General features: G+C 40.7%; 1 protein-coding gene across 5 annotated transcripts in view; it reads right to left on the reverse strand.

Moving 5' to 3' along the window:
• The window catches only part of MYZAP (myocardial zonula adherens protein), a 67,272-nt gene that overhangs the window by 17,771 nt on the left and 34,423 nt on the right, over positions 1-15,078 (reverse strand). For all 5 annotated transcript variants that reach the window (XM_071568385.1, XM_071568382.1, XM_071568381.1 and 2 more), the window contains exons 6-10: positions 14,625-14,777; positions 12,175-12,300; positions 11,185-11,313; positions 9,306-9,391; positions 6,813-6,918 (exon numbers count right to left, since the gene is read on the reverse strand). In XM_071568385.1, the coding sequence (XP_071424486.1) occupies positions 6,813-6,918; positions 9,306-9,391; positions 11,185-11,313; positions 12,175-12,300; positions 14,625-14,777 (600 nt within the window). The remainder of the gene's footprint in view (positions 1-6,812; positions 6,919-9,305; positions 9,392-11,184; positions 11,314-12,174; positions 12,301-14,624; positions 14,778-15,078) is intronic.

The following is a 15,078-nucleotide window of genomic DNA, read 5'->3' on the forward strand; positions in this document are numbered from 1 at the left end:
CACTTCCTTTCATGATCTCTCCTTGTTTCTATCCTCTTGCTGTTATCACCTCTATGCTTTTGCCTCCTTCAGAAATCTTGAGGTTACTCCTCTCAAACTTACTCCATCTCCAACTGTCACCTTATCTAGCAGCAGCTCCCAGAAAATTCAATTCTCATCCATCCCATGAACAAAGATCTGTTTCTTCCTCATTAATGCACCTTACAGAGTCTCCAAATACCAAACAGTTGTCATGGGACTAGAATGGGCTGTGTAAATACTTTCTAGGAAGAGCTACACTTCTATCTCTTGCACCAACAACTAAACTTTGCTTCACTAAGGCAGAAAGTGAGGTATGAGAGTCAACAGCATTAAACTGATCTCATGGATAGAATACCTAAGGAGAACAGTCAAGAGGAGAATTGCAAGACCTAAAAGAAAGAGTCACTAAAGAAATGTAGGAGCTGTGAGTAGTGGTACTAGAAGGAAAAGTCAACAGAATTACAAGGTTACTAAAGCAGAAGGAAAGAGCATCCTAAGAGTAAACTAAATATGCCCAATTGTAGAGCCTTTACAAAGAAAATCTGAAAAAGAAAACTTTATTTCATTCTGTTTACTCAGACACAGACCTGGAGGCTTAAAATATACAGTGATCTATTGGATTGAAACAGATCCAGCTATTAGATAAACTCAGTCAACATTTACCACTTGATATTATCATTCATAAATTTAAAATATTTATCAGAACATGACAGCTTTGATATATTTAAGTATCATATTTTTTCAAGTATACTGTATTTTCCTTATTCATCTGCCATCAATGGACGGGGCATCTGTAACACTGACACAGAGACATGGACAAACTGGTCACAGATACGACAAACACAGGACAAACACATGCCACACAGGTGCACAAAACAAGACAGACAAGGCATTGCAACATCAGCCTGAACTCTAAGAGACAATTGTTGTGCAAGGAGAACAGGATTTTCCTCAGTCCAGTATTTCCCTGGACCTTAAGTGATATTTATCAGAGGCTAGACAAGAGTGTTGAAATTCTTTCAGGGAACAATAATACAGTAAATAGGGATAAGCACCTTCACCTTTAATCCTCCCTAAATCCTTTGAGCAACCTGTCAATACTTTTTGTGTCTTAAAACTCACATTGTGTTTAATGAGAAAGTAACAACTGATTAATATAAGTTAATGCACCAGCTTCGAGACCTTCCTAAACCAACAAGCTGTATGAACACATCAGGCCAGGCTTTGATGTGCCTGGATTGCCAAAGCAGGCCCATGGGGCTGAGATGTCCTCAGGAGTGACAGACATTGGCTCTTTGTCTGCAGTTCAACCCACCTGCTTAAGAGCTACCTCAGTAATGGGCAAGTTTTCTAATTAATGACTTGGCCAGGCAATTCCAGCTGAAAGGGCTGATGTTGTGCATGTGCAAACACTCTCACCAAACATCAGCAGTGACTCTACTCGTGCCAATAGATAAGCAATGTGCTGCTTGCTCAAGTCCACCGAGGCATGCCAAGCACCTGAACTGGGGAGAGAGGGGTAGGGGGCAACTTATTGATGTTCTGCCCTTTATCTTCTTCCTCCAAGCTCCCAAGATGGGTTCTCTTTCTGCACTTCTCGTTTGTGTTTTTGTTGCTGTTTTGTTTTTATGGTAGGCACTACATAATGCAGATTTTGGTTAATAAAAATTTGGCATCTGTCTGTTACTGGTGATTCCATCTTCTTATCTTCTACACTTCTGTCCAGCTTCTTTTACTTGACCTTGAAACTGTTCTTCCATATTAGAACAGGGAAATTTTCCTATGTATCTGGAGTCGGAGCATCTTGATACAGCTGTTTGCAGATGGTTAAGTCTTTGGTGGAAAAATTTCTTCTTTACTCCCCACTTGTGCAACACAATCTTCTGTACACAGGACATCATTTGCTCATTAGTACTTTGTCCTTTCATGCAAGTATCCTCCACAACAGAACAGGAGACAGCTTCTCCCTGGTGTTTGGTCCCCATTTATTATCCAGCGAATCTGAGACTAAAGCTGGAGAACAGCTCATGGGCCATGACCTAGAGACAGTTCAATTCAGTAGTTAGGGGAATTTCATGTGAAATCTGAGTTCTGTTGATAATTTCTTGGCATGAAATCAAATATCCTTTCCTCTCCAGACCCCTTCAGAACAGCTTCCTGTATCTGCATCAACCCATTCATCTTGCTTACAAAATGTAAATGCTTATTTCTTTCCCTCTCCTGCCTCTCAACAATGAAACAATATTACATATAAAATAAGCTTATTCTGCAATGAAACTGCAATCCATTTCAATGTCAATTGCACACATTTCAAAACTAAAGTTCTCTTCAATCTTTCCATGTTTGAAATTGAGATCAAGCCACTAAATTATTTTGTTGGTGATTTAAAAGCAATGTTTTGTATTTCATGTATTTTACACTAAACTCTCGTTTCCTACACTGGCACAGGATGAACTGGTTGAGTGTATCAAACAGATACATAAAATACAAGCCTTCACCCCTCCCACAGAACAAAAGCAGTTTCAGCCCTGAATGAAACAACATGGCAGGAGTTTCCCATGCCCTCTCATGGCACCTCTGTACCCACCCCTGCCTGTCCAGTTCCATCTCTGCAGTGGAAACTCCTTAGTGGAAGGGCCTGAAGTTCGTGTGTCTCCCTGCAAATTCCCCCTCTCATCTTTGACCTTAGAGTCTCCCTGCAGATTCTTCCTCTCAAACTGTCCTTTTCCTGGATTGCCTTTGAAAGTCTCTCTCTGTCCAGCCCTGCTTTGGTATAGCTACAAAGACAAGGGCTAAGAAGCCCCTGAGCTTTCGAAGAACCCACTGTGGCCATCTGCCTCTTCTCTCTCTTATTTTTAAAGCCTGCAATGCATGAATAGTGTGAGTAAAGGGCCGGGTTTCGAAACACCTGCCAGATGCAGGTCCTGCACTTTCAACTGCCAGTTGTACTACCCTACGCCATGAACAAACACATTTATTTAACAAACAAGTTCAACACAGGGATAAATCTGTCAGCCTTAAATCATCTGCAATCTCTCCTAATGAGACCATGAGGCTTTAAGACTATGCAGGGAAACTTTCTGCTCACCTGCTGCACTAATGGGCTGTGATCTTGGCTCTCACAGCAAACAATCCCTACAAGGCTGAAAAATGGGTGTGCATGGGACCTAACACACAGAGATGTTGATGGTGTCAACTCCAGCAAATTTCTACTTTATTTCTTCCATTTGTTTTTCTTCTGAGAGTGTATTTTCTGTGCTCCTATTTAGTTTATGACTGGTTTGACTAGATTAAGTTGAAAAAGGTTCTATTAATGCCTAAGATGGAAGGATTTATTTTCAGAGAGAAAAAAAAAAACAAAACAGAAGTAAATTATGTCTTTGCACACTGAATTGTGACTGTCCTTCTCTGCCTGGGCTCAATTCCCCAGACCACACATCTACTGCATTCAGTACCAACAAGATGGGACCCATAAAGAGGAAGGTGTTAATACTCCTTCCCTGCATGGCCTCCTACATTTGGTGCTTCTCTGCCAGCATCCCCTTTCATGCATGCCTAAATTAGGACTGACCACCACCTCCTGAGACATTTTTAAATGCCATCAAACCAGCACTGGAGCTGTTGGAGCTGCTCACAAAACTCCACCTGCTGCCTCACAAAACTTCACTGTAACACTTTCGCTTTTTCCTGACTGCTTGCAGTTCTTTTGCAGAATGCCCTGTATCTGTTGCTTGCAAATGATCCCTCATCCTTCCATCAAAAAGCCCAAAGAGCAATCTAGTTCATGATTTTTTTTCAGCCAGGAGATTCCTTCCAGTACTTGTTCAATTTTGACAGTTCTCCATGTGAGTTTGAAGCCATATATCTTGTTTGTTCAGCACCCCTTTTAAGTGATTTCATTTCCCCAGTTTGTCTAATCTGGACATGGTAACAGCATAAACTCCTCTGTTACACTGAAAGAATAAAACCATTATTCATACTTCAGATTGGTGTCCAAGGATACTTAGATTGATAGTAAATAAAGCTCATCCTGCAGGCAAGCAAGCACATGCTTGGCCATCTCTCTCACCCAGTAGTTCATACAGTAGTTCTGTTTCAGCTTCTAACAAAAGCACTGCCAATAATTTTGACTATTTCCTTTCTTTAGACTTCTCTCTTGAGTTTCCCAGGCCAGCCTGTTCTCAGTCTGTTCTCATGCTCAGCATTTCAGAAAGCAGGATTTCTCACTGCTTTGATCTTCTTTCTCAATTATCTAAATGCAAGTTATCAATCATGGTAATACGTTCATAAACCCTACATACAATGGCATGTTATTTTACAGATATCAACTATGACAGTACTGCAATAATGAGTAACATGTCAGGGTTTTGTGACAATTTTCTAGATATTTCTCCTCATTACATTCTGCAACCAGTTAAATTCAGTGTAGAGAGGATGTGTGTTTAAATATACCCTGATATACATGTTTTCTGGGACTTAAATAGTAGCACAATCTTCCCAATTTGCCCTATGAAGTATGTTTAGTGCTGCTACTCACTAGTTTTTAACTGAACATGGGAGTAGACCCTTCAGATAGCATTCTTTCTCAGTATTTTTGTTGCCTGTTTCTCAGCTTCTATGCCATAGTTAACGAGTGTTGCTTAAAATATACCTAAAACCACTTATCAAATACTGCACAGAGGAGAGCACAGAATCCTGAGAAACACCACATGCTGGGATAGCCCAGGGCACACACATCTGCAGTGCCTCTTCTCTTTCCCCATGGTGGGCAGCTGCTCTTCCTTACACCAGTAAGGCCTGTATTAAGAGGCCAGTTTAAAGTAGTGCATTCCAACTGTACTGTGGGTATTTCCTCAAACACTTCAAACACAGAACAAACACAAGCCACAGACAGCACAAAATTTTTAAAAACCCCAACATTAAATGCCGAATGTATTTGGTATCATCTGACCTGATCAGACTTCTGGTACAAGAGCCTTTAGCCAGAAAATACAGATGCAGCTACAGGTGTTCATGGAGTTCTCAAGGAAACTGAATTAAAAGAAAAACTAAAACACACAAGGACTGAAGGAGAGACCAAAAATACCTTCCCTATGGCTACGTGGCAGTGAAGAATTAACAGAGGCTTAACTGATTTTGAAAAGCAGACAATTGTGACAGGTAAGTAGTGACTTGGTCACCTCCCACTCTACTTGTTAAATATGATAACCAGACCATCCAGATGGGCTTTCTGTGTATATGAAGGCACCAGCCGAGATACATTACAGGGAAACAGCAAGCTAAACTCACTCATTGAACCTAATATTTATGAAGTCATAACCACTGGCTCAAGCTTTATATATAGTGTTTTATTGCCAAAATACCCCAATGAGCTGGAAGGATTTGTTCTGCCAATGCAGCCCACTGGAAGTCAAGTTACATCCAGAAGTTTAAAATATATTTCGTACTAAAGGGGAAAATTGAGGTCACCATCCTCATACATTACTACAATCATTGTGGTTGCCACATGTATCAAAAGTGACAGGTTCTTTAGAACTTTTGTTTAGAACAAACAGAAAAAACTCAGAATATGATGGTTGGTGTACAGAGATACAAAACAGATTAAATAGTTGTTCCTATAATCCATTCATTAGATGGATTGTTAGATTGGAGAAGTTTTCTGTCATAGAATATCATAGTATAAAGATTGTTAGGTCAGTTTTAAACCAGCTGTGATGCTTGAAAACAGTGAGAATGGCAGCTGAGCTAAAAAAAAACTCATGGTTTGATATGACAGAAGAACTTTAATCCTTCTGTGTGAAAGACACTGAGTACCACACATCTGACCATACAGCAGGACCACATCAGAATCTGATAAAACAAGACAGATACAGGTCAATATACATATAAACACCACTTTGACAAAAATGGAACAACAATGTCCAATCAGAAATCCTGTAACAGCATGTTGTGAATGCAGAAAGAATGCCTTGGATTTCAATGTTTCCAAGCACTTGATTTTGTGAATATGTGATGTACAAATACAAACCAAAGATATTTCATGAAGGCCCATCCTCTGTGCAGTGGGAAGGCTCATGCAACAGAGCTCTCAGTCTGCTTTGGAAAGCTCCAATTTAAACTTCATTTACCTGTTTTCTATGCCATTCTTTTATCCACTTGAAGAAACAGAAATGTCTGCAATCATAGCTTGCTGACTGTAAAACAGTTTCCTGACACGTAGGTAGCCTGTAACTTACAGCAGCTACCCAGAAAATTCCACTTAAAATTTTACAGGAAATTGTATCAGCTAAGATGATATCCCAAGACCAGGGTAAAAAAACATGAGTGGTGAAATACTGTGTTTGTCTGCCTACTTCTGTGAGGACACAAATTAAAAAACCAAAACAAACCAAAACCCCCCAACAAAAACAAAAGACTAAAACACTGAAGGTCAGTTTTTGCCTTCCACTTCTGCACAGGAAGGAGACCCTGAATGACCAGCCTGCATTGTGTCAGCAGGTACCCTCTGAATAGTTCCAATTGAGTTGCAAGTTGGATGTTGCATTCCCTGAACTACCACAAAGAGTTACAGAATTAGAGTCAGCCTAAAGACCAGAGCTGATAACCCACAGCCACTGGATTAAACTGCTCTCACCTCCTCTTTCTGCCTCACTCCCTCCAGGTGCTCAACTCATCTTCCATTGTAACTAAGGTGCCACAAGGAAACTGCCACAGAACAGAGAGCTCTGTGGAATATGTACTAAAGGAATCAGTGTTCCCTAAAGACTCAGAGCTGCTTTACCACATCTCACCTCCTCAACCATATGCTTGACTTTCTTCTGCTGGCAGTGGACCATGTCATCCAGGTGTTTGATGCGCTCTCTCAGGCTGGCTGCCACCTCCTCCAGATGCTGTGACCTGGCAAAGCATGAAGGGTCCAGCTGTCAGTGGGGAGCTGTGCAGGATAAGCAAAGCAAGGGCAATCCCCAGAATTCATCATAAATCAGGATAGGCAAGTCAAATTCCACTGAAAGATGTCAATTTGTCCAAAGTACATTTAATGGTAATCTCAATCAAAGTGTTTGTCTCCACCCAGGTTTACTCACCCTTGCCTTGCATACTGACACACTTACTCAGAGCCTGCAGTGCTGACAATTAAGCAATGTGACAAAACTCGTCTCAAGATGTGTTTTTCCTTTAAGTGAAAGGTTTTTAGACAACTAGATCTTTATCATTAGAAAGACGTTTAGCCTGACATTGCCACCTGCAAACATTTTGGAAATGTATACTGAATAAAAGCCAGGAAGCAGGTCTGCTTTCAAAGCTGTCTTACTGCAGGGAAGGCTTGAGTCAAGAATTTGGCATCGCTGCCAAAAGCAGCAGAATGCCAACTGGAGTGGCATAAACAGTCAGCAGGAATTGCTGAGAACATTTTAAGTTTGTACCTGACTCTTCAGACAGATTCTGCATTTCTCTCTTTAACAGAGAATTTGAACACTCACAGAATTCCTGTCCCAATTTGCTTTGTCAGCTTGTGAGAAAAGTAGTTTGAGAATATGCAAAGAAACGGGAATGAAGCTTTTTAATAAATTTTTGGCTCATTGGCCATGGAGGTCTCCATTTTTATCTGAATGTACAGTTCTTACAATTCCTCAAAGAAAGCAGTCGCTTGCTTACAAAATGAACTTCCACACGCCTCGGCTCAGGACTGGACAGAATTTGAGAAGTGGAGGAGGGGAATCATCTTGGTCTGTGCATAGCAGAAGAAGCTGTTGAAGCTGAAAATAGAACTACCAATCTGAGACAAAGCAGCAGATGGCAAACTGTAAGACATGATTCCAGTGAATGACTGAATTGTATCCTGCTTCTATTAACAGTGAAGTACTCTACAGAAATGGAACTGCAGCACTTTGACAAGGACCCAAAAAATTCAAGACATCACTCCAGATTTTTCAGTCGTGTATCAAGTTCTCTCAAAACTGCAATTTATATTTTGATTGCAATTTTAACACATATTTGGTCTCTCATTGAAAGAGTCAAAATTTTAAGCATGGACATCAATGGAGAAATGAACAGATGTTTGTCCTCAGGTGGAGATCAAGCCAGGTACAGAAAGGTAAAGAGAACTTCAGAACAGACTTCAGCATTCATTGCTGCAGAGCACAGATTGCAACTCTGAGCTCTCTTGCATTGCACAAACTTCTGCCTCTCCACTGCCTTGTCCCTTTTACTGCAGTGTAACTTTGAGGCTGAAAGGGATGCACTGAAGCGAGAAGTCTCTGTTATTCAGAGGTGAAGGAAGACAGCAATTATCTTTCATCTCCATATTCTATATTGGTGAACATCTGTTCACTTTATTATTTCAACAGGCTGCTGTGAAAGGCCGTTCTTGCCCTGACACCAGAGCTGGCCACAGATAGCACAACCAGGCAGTGAGAGGCTCTCAGCAGGGACTTCCTTTCATGTTTATACTTCCTAAAGAACAGCAGGATGCCAAAACCCTTGAAACTGAATTTCTGGGTGCCATAGAACCATAAGCAGTAATCAAGCACAATTACTCAGTCTCTGGTTATAATTTATCTCTACCCACTCAAGCAGACTTTTGAGTGGCTGGGCCAATTTTCACTCCACTTGCAGTTACTCTGTTTCAGTGCTGGATAGAATTCTCTCCAAACTTTGCCTCTGGCTTTGCTTGGAGCTTTCTCTTGCCTGGTCATGGAGCTCTGTCAGACTCAAAGAAGCAGTAATAGATGTACAGATGTGGACAGGAACATCCGAGCGGCCCCTCCAAGCCTCAAATCTGTTGTCTGCTTTCCCTCTTTTATACCAAAGAGACACCTCTGGCAGTTACATGCAAAACTCTTGCTCTCCTCAGGGGTCCATGTTTTCCAAGGGGATGTCCTACAGCTTAACACAGGATGGAGAATGTCTTCTTGTTTAAAACTGTGTTGAGCAGTCCAGAAGGAGATAACGACAGTATTCACAGTCAGGATCCTACTGTGCTGATTTGGGGATCCAGATCTAAGAAAGATGCAATCCACAAATATGGCACAACTTGTCCCATCTACAATGTACTCTGCATATTTGCAAGCAACTTTTCAGGAGAGATGCATGAAGGTGGTCTTTGTTGCAAAAATTAATCATCTTGATATTTTACATGTAAATAAACCTACATTCAGATAGACAATCCCTACCAGACTACAGTTTTAAAGTTAAGAAAAGTAAAATTTGGGTGTCTTTAAAAACAAAGCATCCCCTAAAGTTTCCAGCAATACTAGAAGTTCCACAGACAAGACAAATCTCACCTTTCACTGTCGGAGTTGTTTTCAGATTTTGCTCCAGATATTTGTTTTTCATTTAATTCAAGTTGTTTCTGCAGCTGCTGACGTTCCTAAACAAGAAATGTTATCCTTCAGTTCTCCATGTGTCAAAATGTAAAGGCTTCACCAAGCATATTTCATTGCAATTCAAAACATCATTTGTGAAATTAAAATAGAAACTGATTAAACTAAATTTATGCATTTCCTACAGCCAATTTACACAGAATGCATAATAATAAAATCAAATTCCCTGCTATGCATGGAAATAAGATCAGAGTTTTCACTTTTCTATTTGAAGATGTGTGGCTGTACTTGAAACTGACAGTTTTAATAAAAAGCTGAGTCATCAAAATCTTTAACTACAAAAATGTCAAATTGTCTGTGTTATTACTCAAAAAAAATATCTCAATCCAAGGCTGTATTTTCTTCCCCCCAGATATCCCTGTTTATTTTTAAGTGCCCACCAGCACAGTGCTTGTGAAGATCTACAAGGACCTGGGAACTGAGTCAAAACAAGTTAACAGAAAAGTAAGTTTGTTATCCACTTTAATGGGAATTTAAGAGGCATCCAGCCTTATTCAGCAATTACCAGCCAGTCAAGAGCAAATTAAATAACTAGCATGAAGAAACTCTTCTGTACTTCTGAACTACATCGGAATCCCTCACTCACTGCCTAACACAGGCTGGAGCTGAAGCCCAGATGAAGTTAATGGAATCACTCAAGGGGGATATTAAGCTGAATGATTTCTCAGTGTAGTCACTAATTCTACTAATAGATTTGCCAGTATTAGACAAAAGGGGCTCAATGCACATTAGACTGACCAGTCAAGCCAGTGAGACTGACTTACAAAAACCTATTTCTCAGTATACCATGATTAAATGTGAACTACAGTAAAATGGGTGTAAAAACCCCACTTCATTTGTACAAACAGAAGATTTTGTTCTCTCCAATGACTAAATTCTCCCTGCCCCTGTATTTTACATAGTGAGGCACAAATCTTTAAAGATAATGAGATCTCTGCCACTGAATGAGATGAGAAATGCCAAAGTACATGCAAGACCATTTCATGGTCACTGCAGCCAAGGCTGCCCTTGAGCTTCACATTCTCCACCAGCTTCTCCTGGCTGGTGAGAACAAGGTCCAGCACAGCATCTCCTTGTTGGCTCCTCTGCCACTTGGAGAAGGAAGTTACCCACACATTCCAAGGACCTCAATTGCTTATGCCCTGATGTGTTGTCCCTCCAATAGATGGTGGCTGAAGTTCCCTATGAGGACCAGGGCTTTTGAACGAGAGGTGAGAGCTACTCCCATCTGTCTGTCTGTCTCTGTGTCTGTCTGTCTGTAGAGAGTCTCATCCTTTCAGTATCCCTGGCTGGGCAGCCTGTGACAGGTCCCCACTGTAATGTGACCTGTCCCTGCCCTCCTTTTAACCCTGACCCATAAGCTCTCAGTTGGTTCCTCATCCATCCCCACCTGTTGCTCCATGCACTCCATGGACCTACCACAACATTTGCAAGTGATTTTGGATCATTTATGATTATTACTTGCTTAGGCTTGGGCCTTGCACACCAAAGGGCAATGGAACAGTCATTTAAACTCTTTATTTAAAGTAGTGGTTAATTTCCTAAAGAAATGTTGACAGCTTAGCCCTGACTGCAAAGACCAGTACAAAGATAGAACCACTACTTCATCACAGTGTCCCTGTGCCAGCCCAGGTCCTTTTACTGATGTGAATACCACAACACAGCAATGGTGTGTCACTGAGCAGGGAACTGAGCAGCAGAAAAACAACAGTAAGCTGTTACATTTCCTGCATGCACTGGTGCATTTCCTTTAAAGGCAGCAATCAGCCACCTTTCCTACCTCCTCCATGCGTTCAATGAGCCGGTCCAGCTCCCCAATCCTCTGGTCCTTTTCCTGGATGCTTGTTTCTGTGATCTGCATCTTCTTATTTGCCTCTTCAATAGCCTTCAGAAGCCGATTTGTTTCCTCCTTCAAATAAGAACATTTACAGTCACACTGACGTCTAATATATTAAGGATGATCTTTCCTTTTCTTTTAGGGTATAGAGGCAGGCTATAGCTTTTAGGCAAGCTCACAGCTTTTCACTGCACCCACTCAGAAATCTAGAGCTGTGACCCTAAGTGTGAATTACTCAGAGCAAAAGCTTTGGGGTACTTGAAGTACACAGGTATTAGTAAAGCACCACTATGACAATCTGAGAACAATTTCTTAGATATTTCTTAGATATTTGTTTTCCCTTCTGAGGATGCTGTGAAGTAACAGCTAAGAAAAATAGGCTGTGGCAGAAGGTAGCTTTTAGAACATCACAATTTGCCACATTCAGCTTTGTACTCTCCTTACATATAAAGCAATATGAATAGAAAGAGACTGGCACATCTATCTTCAATCTCCATCATTATCCCTCTCTATCAGCTAAGAAAATGTAATAATGACTAACTGCTCATAGAGCGCTTTTCCTTGGGGATGAAGAGAAACCAGGGGACAGGAGGGGTTCTTGCTCCAGTAGCATCCAGTGAAGTCGTTCCCCCTCTCCTTCTTAAACTGTCACTAAAATTAGACATTATATTTTTCTTTTTTTTAAGAGAATCAGAAATTAAAATCCCAACTAACTCTACTTCAAACTTTGAAATCTACATTATCATTAATGTTGCTATGTTTGAACATATTCTTTCCCTAGTCCTACAACCCAAGAAGTTTGGGAAGGTTAGTAACTAGAGCATGACTAGTCACAGAAACAGAAGTGAAGGAACACGTGTCAGCTCTGGAGTATTAAATGACTGAGAGACAACACCCAGCTGAGCCCCACTCCTGCAGGCTGCCTATACATACCAGCAGGATTTCTTTCTCAGCTTTATGTTTCTGTTCCTCTTCTCGCATTTTTTCCTCATACTGACTGTACAGTTTTCTTGTCATCTCTCTCATGACTTCAGCATTGGCTTCCTGTGCTGATTCCACCTGTCAGGGAGGAAAGTTGACCCATCAGTCAGCAAGTGTTGCTGGCAGCAGGAGAAAGAGTTCACATCATGGGAAGAACACTTTGAGCTTCAGCTGCACCTTGTTATAACTCCGACATTGCTGAGGCAGATGTTCACTGGCATCAAGAGCATTTCCAGCATTCTGCCAGTGCACACATCATCCCAGCCTGGAGAAGTTATCATTCCAGCATGTTTCAGTTTGTCTGAATTTAACTCATTTACTCATTGCTTACCCAAGACCAGGCCATGCCTCTTTACTGAGCCCTTTCCTTACACCTCCCAGTCCCCTGGTTTGCTCCCCCATTGAAAAGATACTGTCTCCTCCCATTCTACAGCAGCCTGGATTAGAGATGGATTAGACTCAATCCCTGTTTCTAAATGACCACAAACACTCACAGTAATAATTACTTTACTGCAGTACCCTCCCTGTTCCCTCTTGATTTTTCACTTTCTGCTCTTTGTCTAGGCATGAGAACTGAGGTGACAATAGAGCAAAGCAGATCAGGGAACAATCAAACTTAAAATTAATATTCTCCAGGGGGTGGAAGGGTTAATTTTTAACAACAGAACCAGAAACTTTACTAGAGCTACAGGGAAGAGGGCAGGAATGGTAATTCAGAGACAGGATTTCCTCCTCCTGTTGGCTGAAAACACTGACTGAAACACACCCTCTGATTAACACCAGATAGGATATTCACAGCTTAAGCCCATCTACTGTGTAGACCAGAATATAAGCACAGTGAAATAACTAGTCCAGGACTTAGTCCTCTTCCTAGAGATGCCATGAATCAGCCAACATTAGAGTGAACTTCTGGGGGTGACAGGAAGAGGAGGAATATACTGTCATCTGGGACAAGGATAAAGTGTTCCCTGCTGATCACCTCACTTCACACAGCTACAAAATACATAGCTCTGATGATTAAGGTTTGGGGTTGGTTCTTTTTTTCCATGTGAAGGACTGAGAGATTTATTAAACCCTTGTGTTCATCTTGCATGGCAGCAACAAGCCTGTTCACTACCCTGTACTAAAACAACAGTGTGTTTCATCCCTTCAAAAGGGGCAGAGCTCCAAAGGATCCACTTGTACTGCAATTGTCCCCTTTGCCCTCTCACCTGGACCAACCCTGGGGCACAGCTAATGACCTGCACTTTGTGAGAGGGAAGGGAATTAAATTAACTTTCCACATTTCACGAAGCCTGAAAGAATCAAATCATTCAGAAAGTGCCAATAATTCAAACCCAGAATCCTTAGTAGGTCTAGTAGAACTGAGACTTAAGCTGCAGTTCTCAGTCCCCAGCAGCACACATACCCTTCCCTGACTTGTTGGTGCATGTCCTTAAGATTATAGTGAAGCCCAAATTTCTGTATTAAAATCTTAATTGCATCATCTTTGCTTTTTTATTTGGTTTTCCCCTCTATTTATTTCCTGCTGACAGCAGCAGGTACAAAATACAGCTGCTTTTGTAGCCTGTAAAGCTTCACTGCGAGAGGAAACCGGAACATGAATTGGAAGTTGAAATGCACTTATGTTGATGTTTTCTTGCTTAATCATTGATCATAAGCATGAATGCAAGTCACTGGGTAGCCAAAAAGAAGCATCTTGTCTGATAAAATTGAACATGAATAAAGCAGCAGTCACCTTATTTCACAAATTTGAACAAAAAATGCACAATTTTTTCAAAATTTGACAAATTCTGATACAGTACTATACTTAATCTAGTTTACTTTGAACAATTTTAAAAGCAACAAAGGTTTCCAGAAGAAGATGTGGTATTCTTGTTTGGGTTTTCTGGTGGGCTTGGATTCTTTGGAGATTAAAGGAATACATTTGGCAGATGAGGGGAGAACATGGTCAAGCTTTCTGGAATATGAAACCCTGCAATTTGTGTCTTATTCCCTTGCATTTCTCTGAAAGAAATAGCTTAATTCCCTTTCCAAGATGCTCACTGTTACAGCACATACCTGCTGACCACATGCTCATAAGATTTAACAGATTACCTGTTAAAAATGCTGCAATGCTAAATAAAGTCAACATCCAGAAATTCATATAGCACTGTGTAGTTACAATATTCCTTCACTGAATAGAAATAGACATGGAATGGTTTGAATTTTCACCTGCCAACATCCCTGAATGTTATGGAAAGTCTGATTGTCGCCAGCTGAGATTCTTTGTTATTAAACCAGTATTGATCCACAGCAATATGTGAGCTTTAGGCTCTTTTACAAATAAGGCCAAGGAATTATTTTAACACACTCCTAATACCCTTACTGTGCAATATTTTTAGGGGAGTTTATTACCACACCTTTAACTTCAGTAACTGATTTTCAATTTGTGCGGTTTCCAGTTGCTTTTGCTTCTCTCTCAACTTTTCCATAGATTGCTCATGTGTATGCTTTAAATTCCTGATTTGCTCCCTTATGTCAGTGTTCTCCAATGTAACATCCACTAGAGTTTTCTAGAAGAAAGAAGCAAACCACATATTAAAATTCAGAAATAATGTGATGAACTAATATAGTCAAGAGATTATGAAACAGCACATTTAAAGAGCTTCCTGATGTATTAATGCAGTGTGAACAGTTTTGCAAGTTTTAACATTTAAAATTATGGCTTTTGTTGTTGCTAGAAGGTATTTCCATGAGGAATGTGCTCAATGAAATCAAGTCCTGGAACACCATTAAAAAAAATAAAAAAGGAAGGAACATGGAGACATTTCAGTATGAATAATCTTCCCCTCTTCTCTCCAAGGACCATGTGAC

This window comes from Pithys albifrons, chromosome 13 (assembly GCF_047495875.1).
Source record: "Pithys albifrons albifrons isolate INPA30051 chromosome 13, PitAlb_v1, whole genome shotgun sequence".
In the NCBI taxonomy this organism is placed as follows: domain Eukaryota; kingdom Metazoa; phylum Chordata; class Aves; order Passeriformes; family Thamnophilidae; genus Pithys; species Pithys albifrons.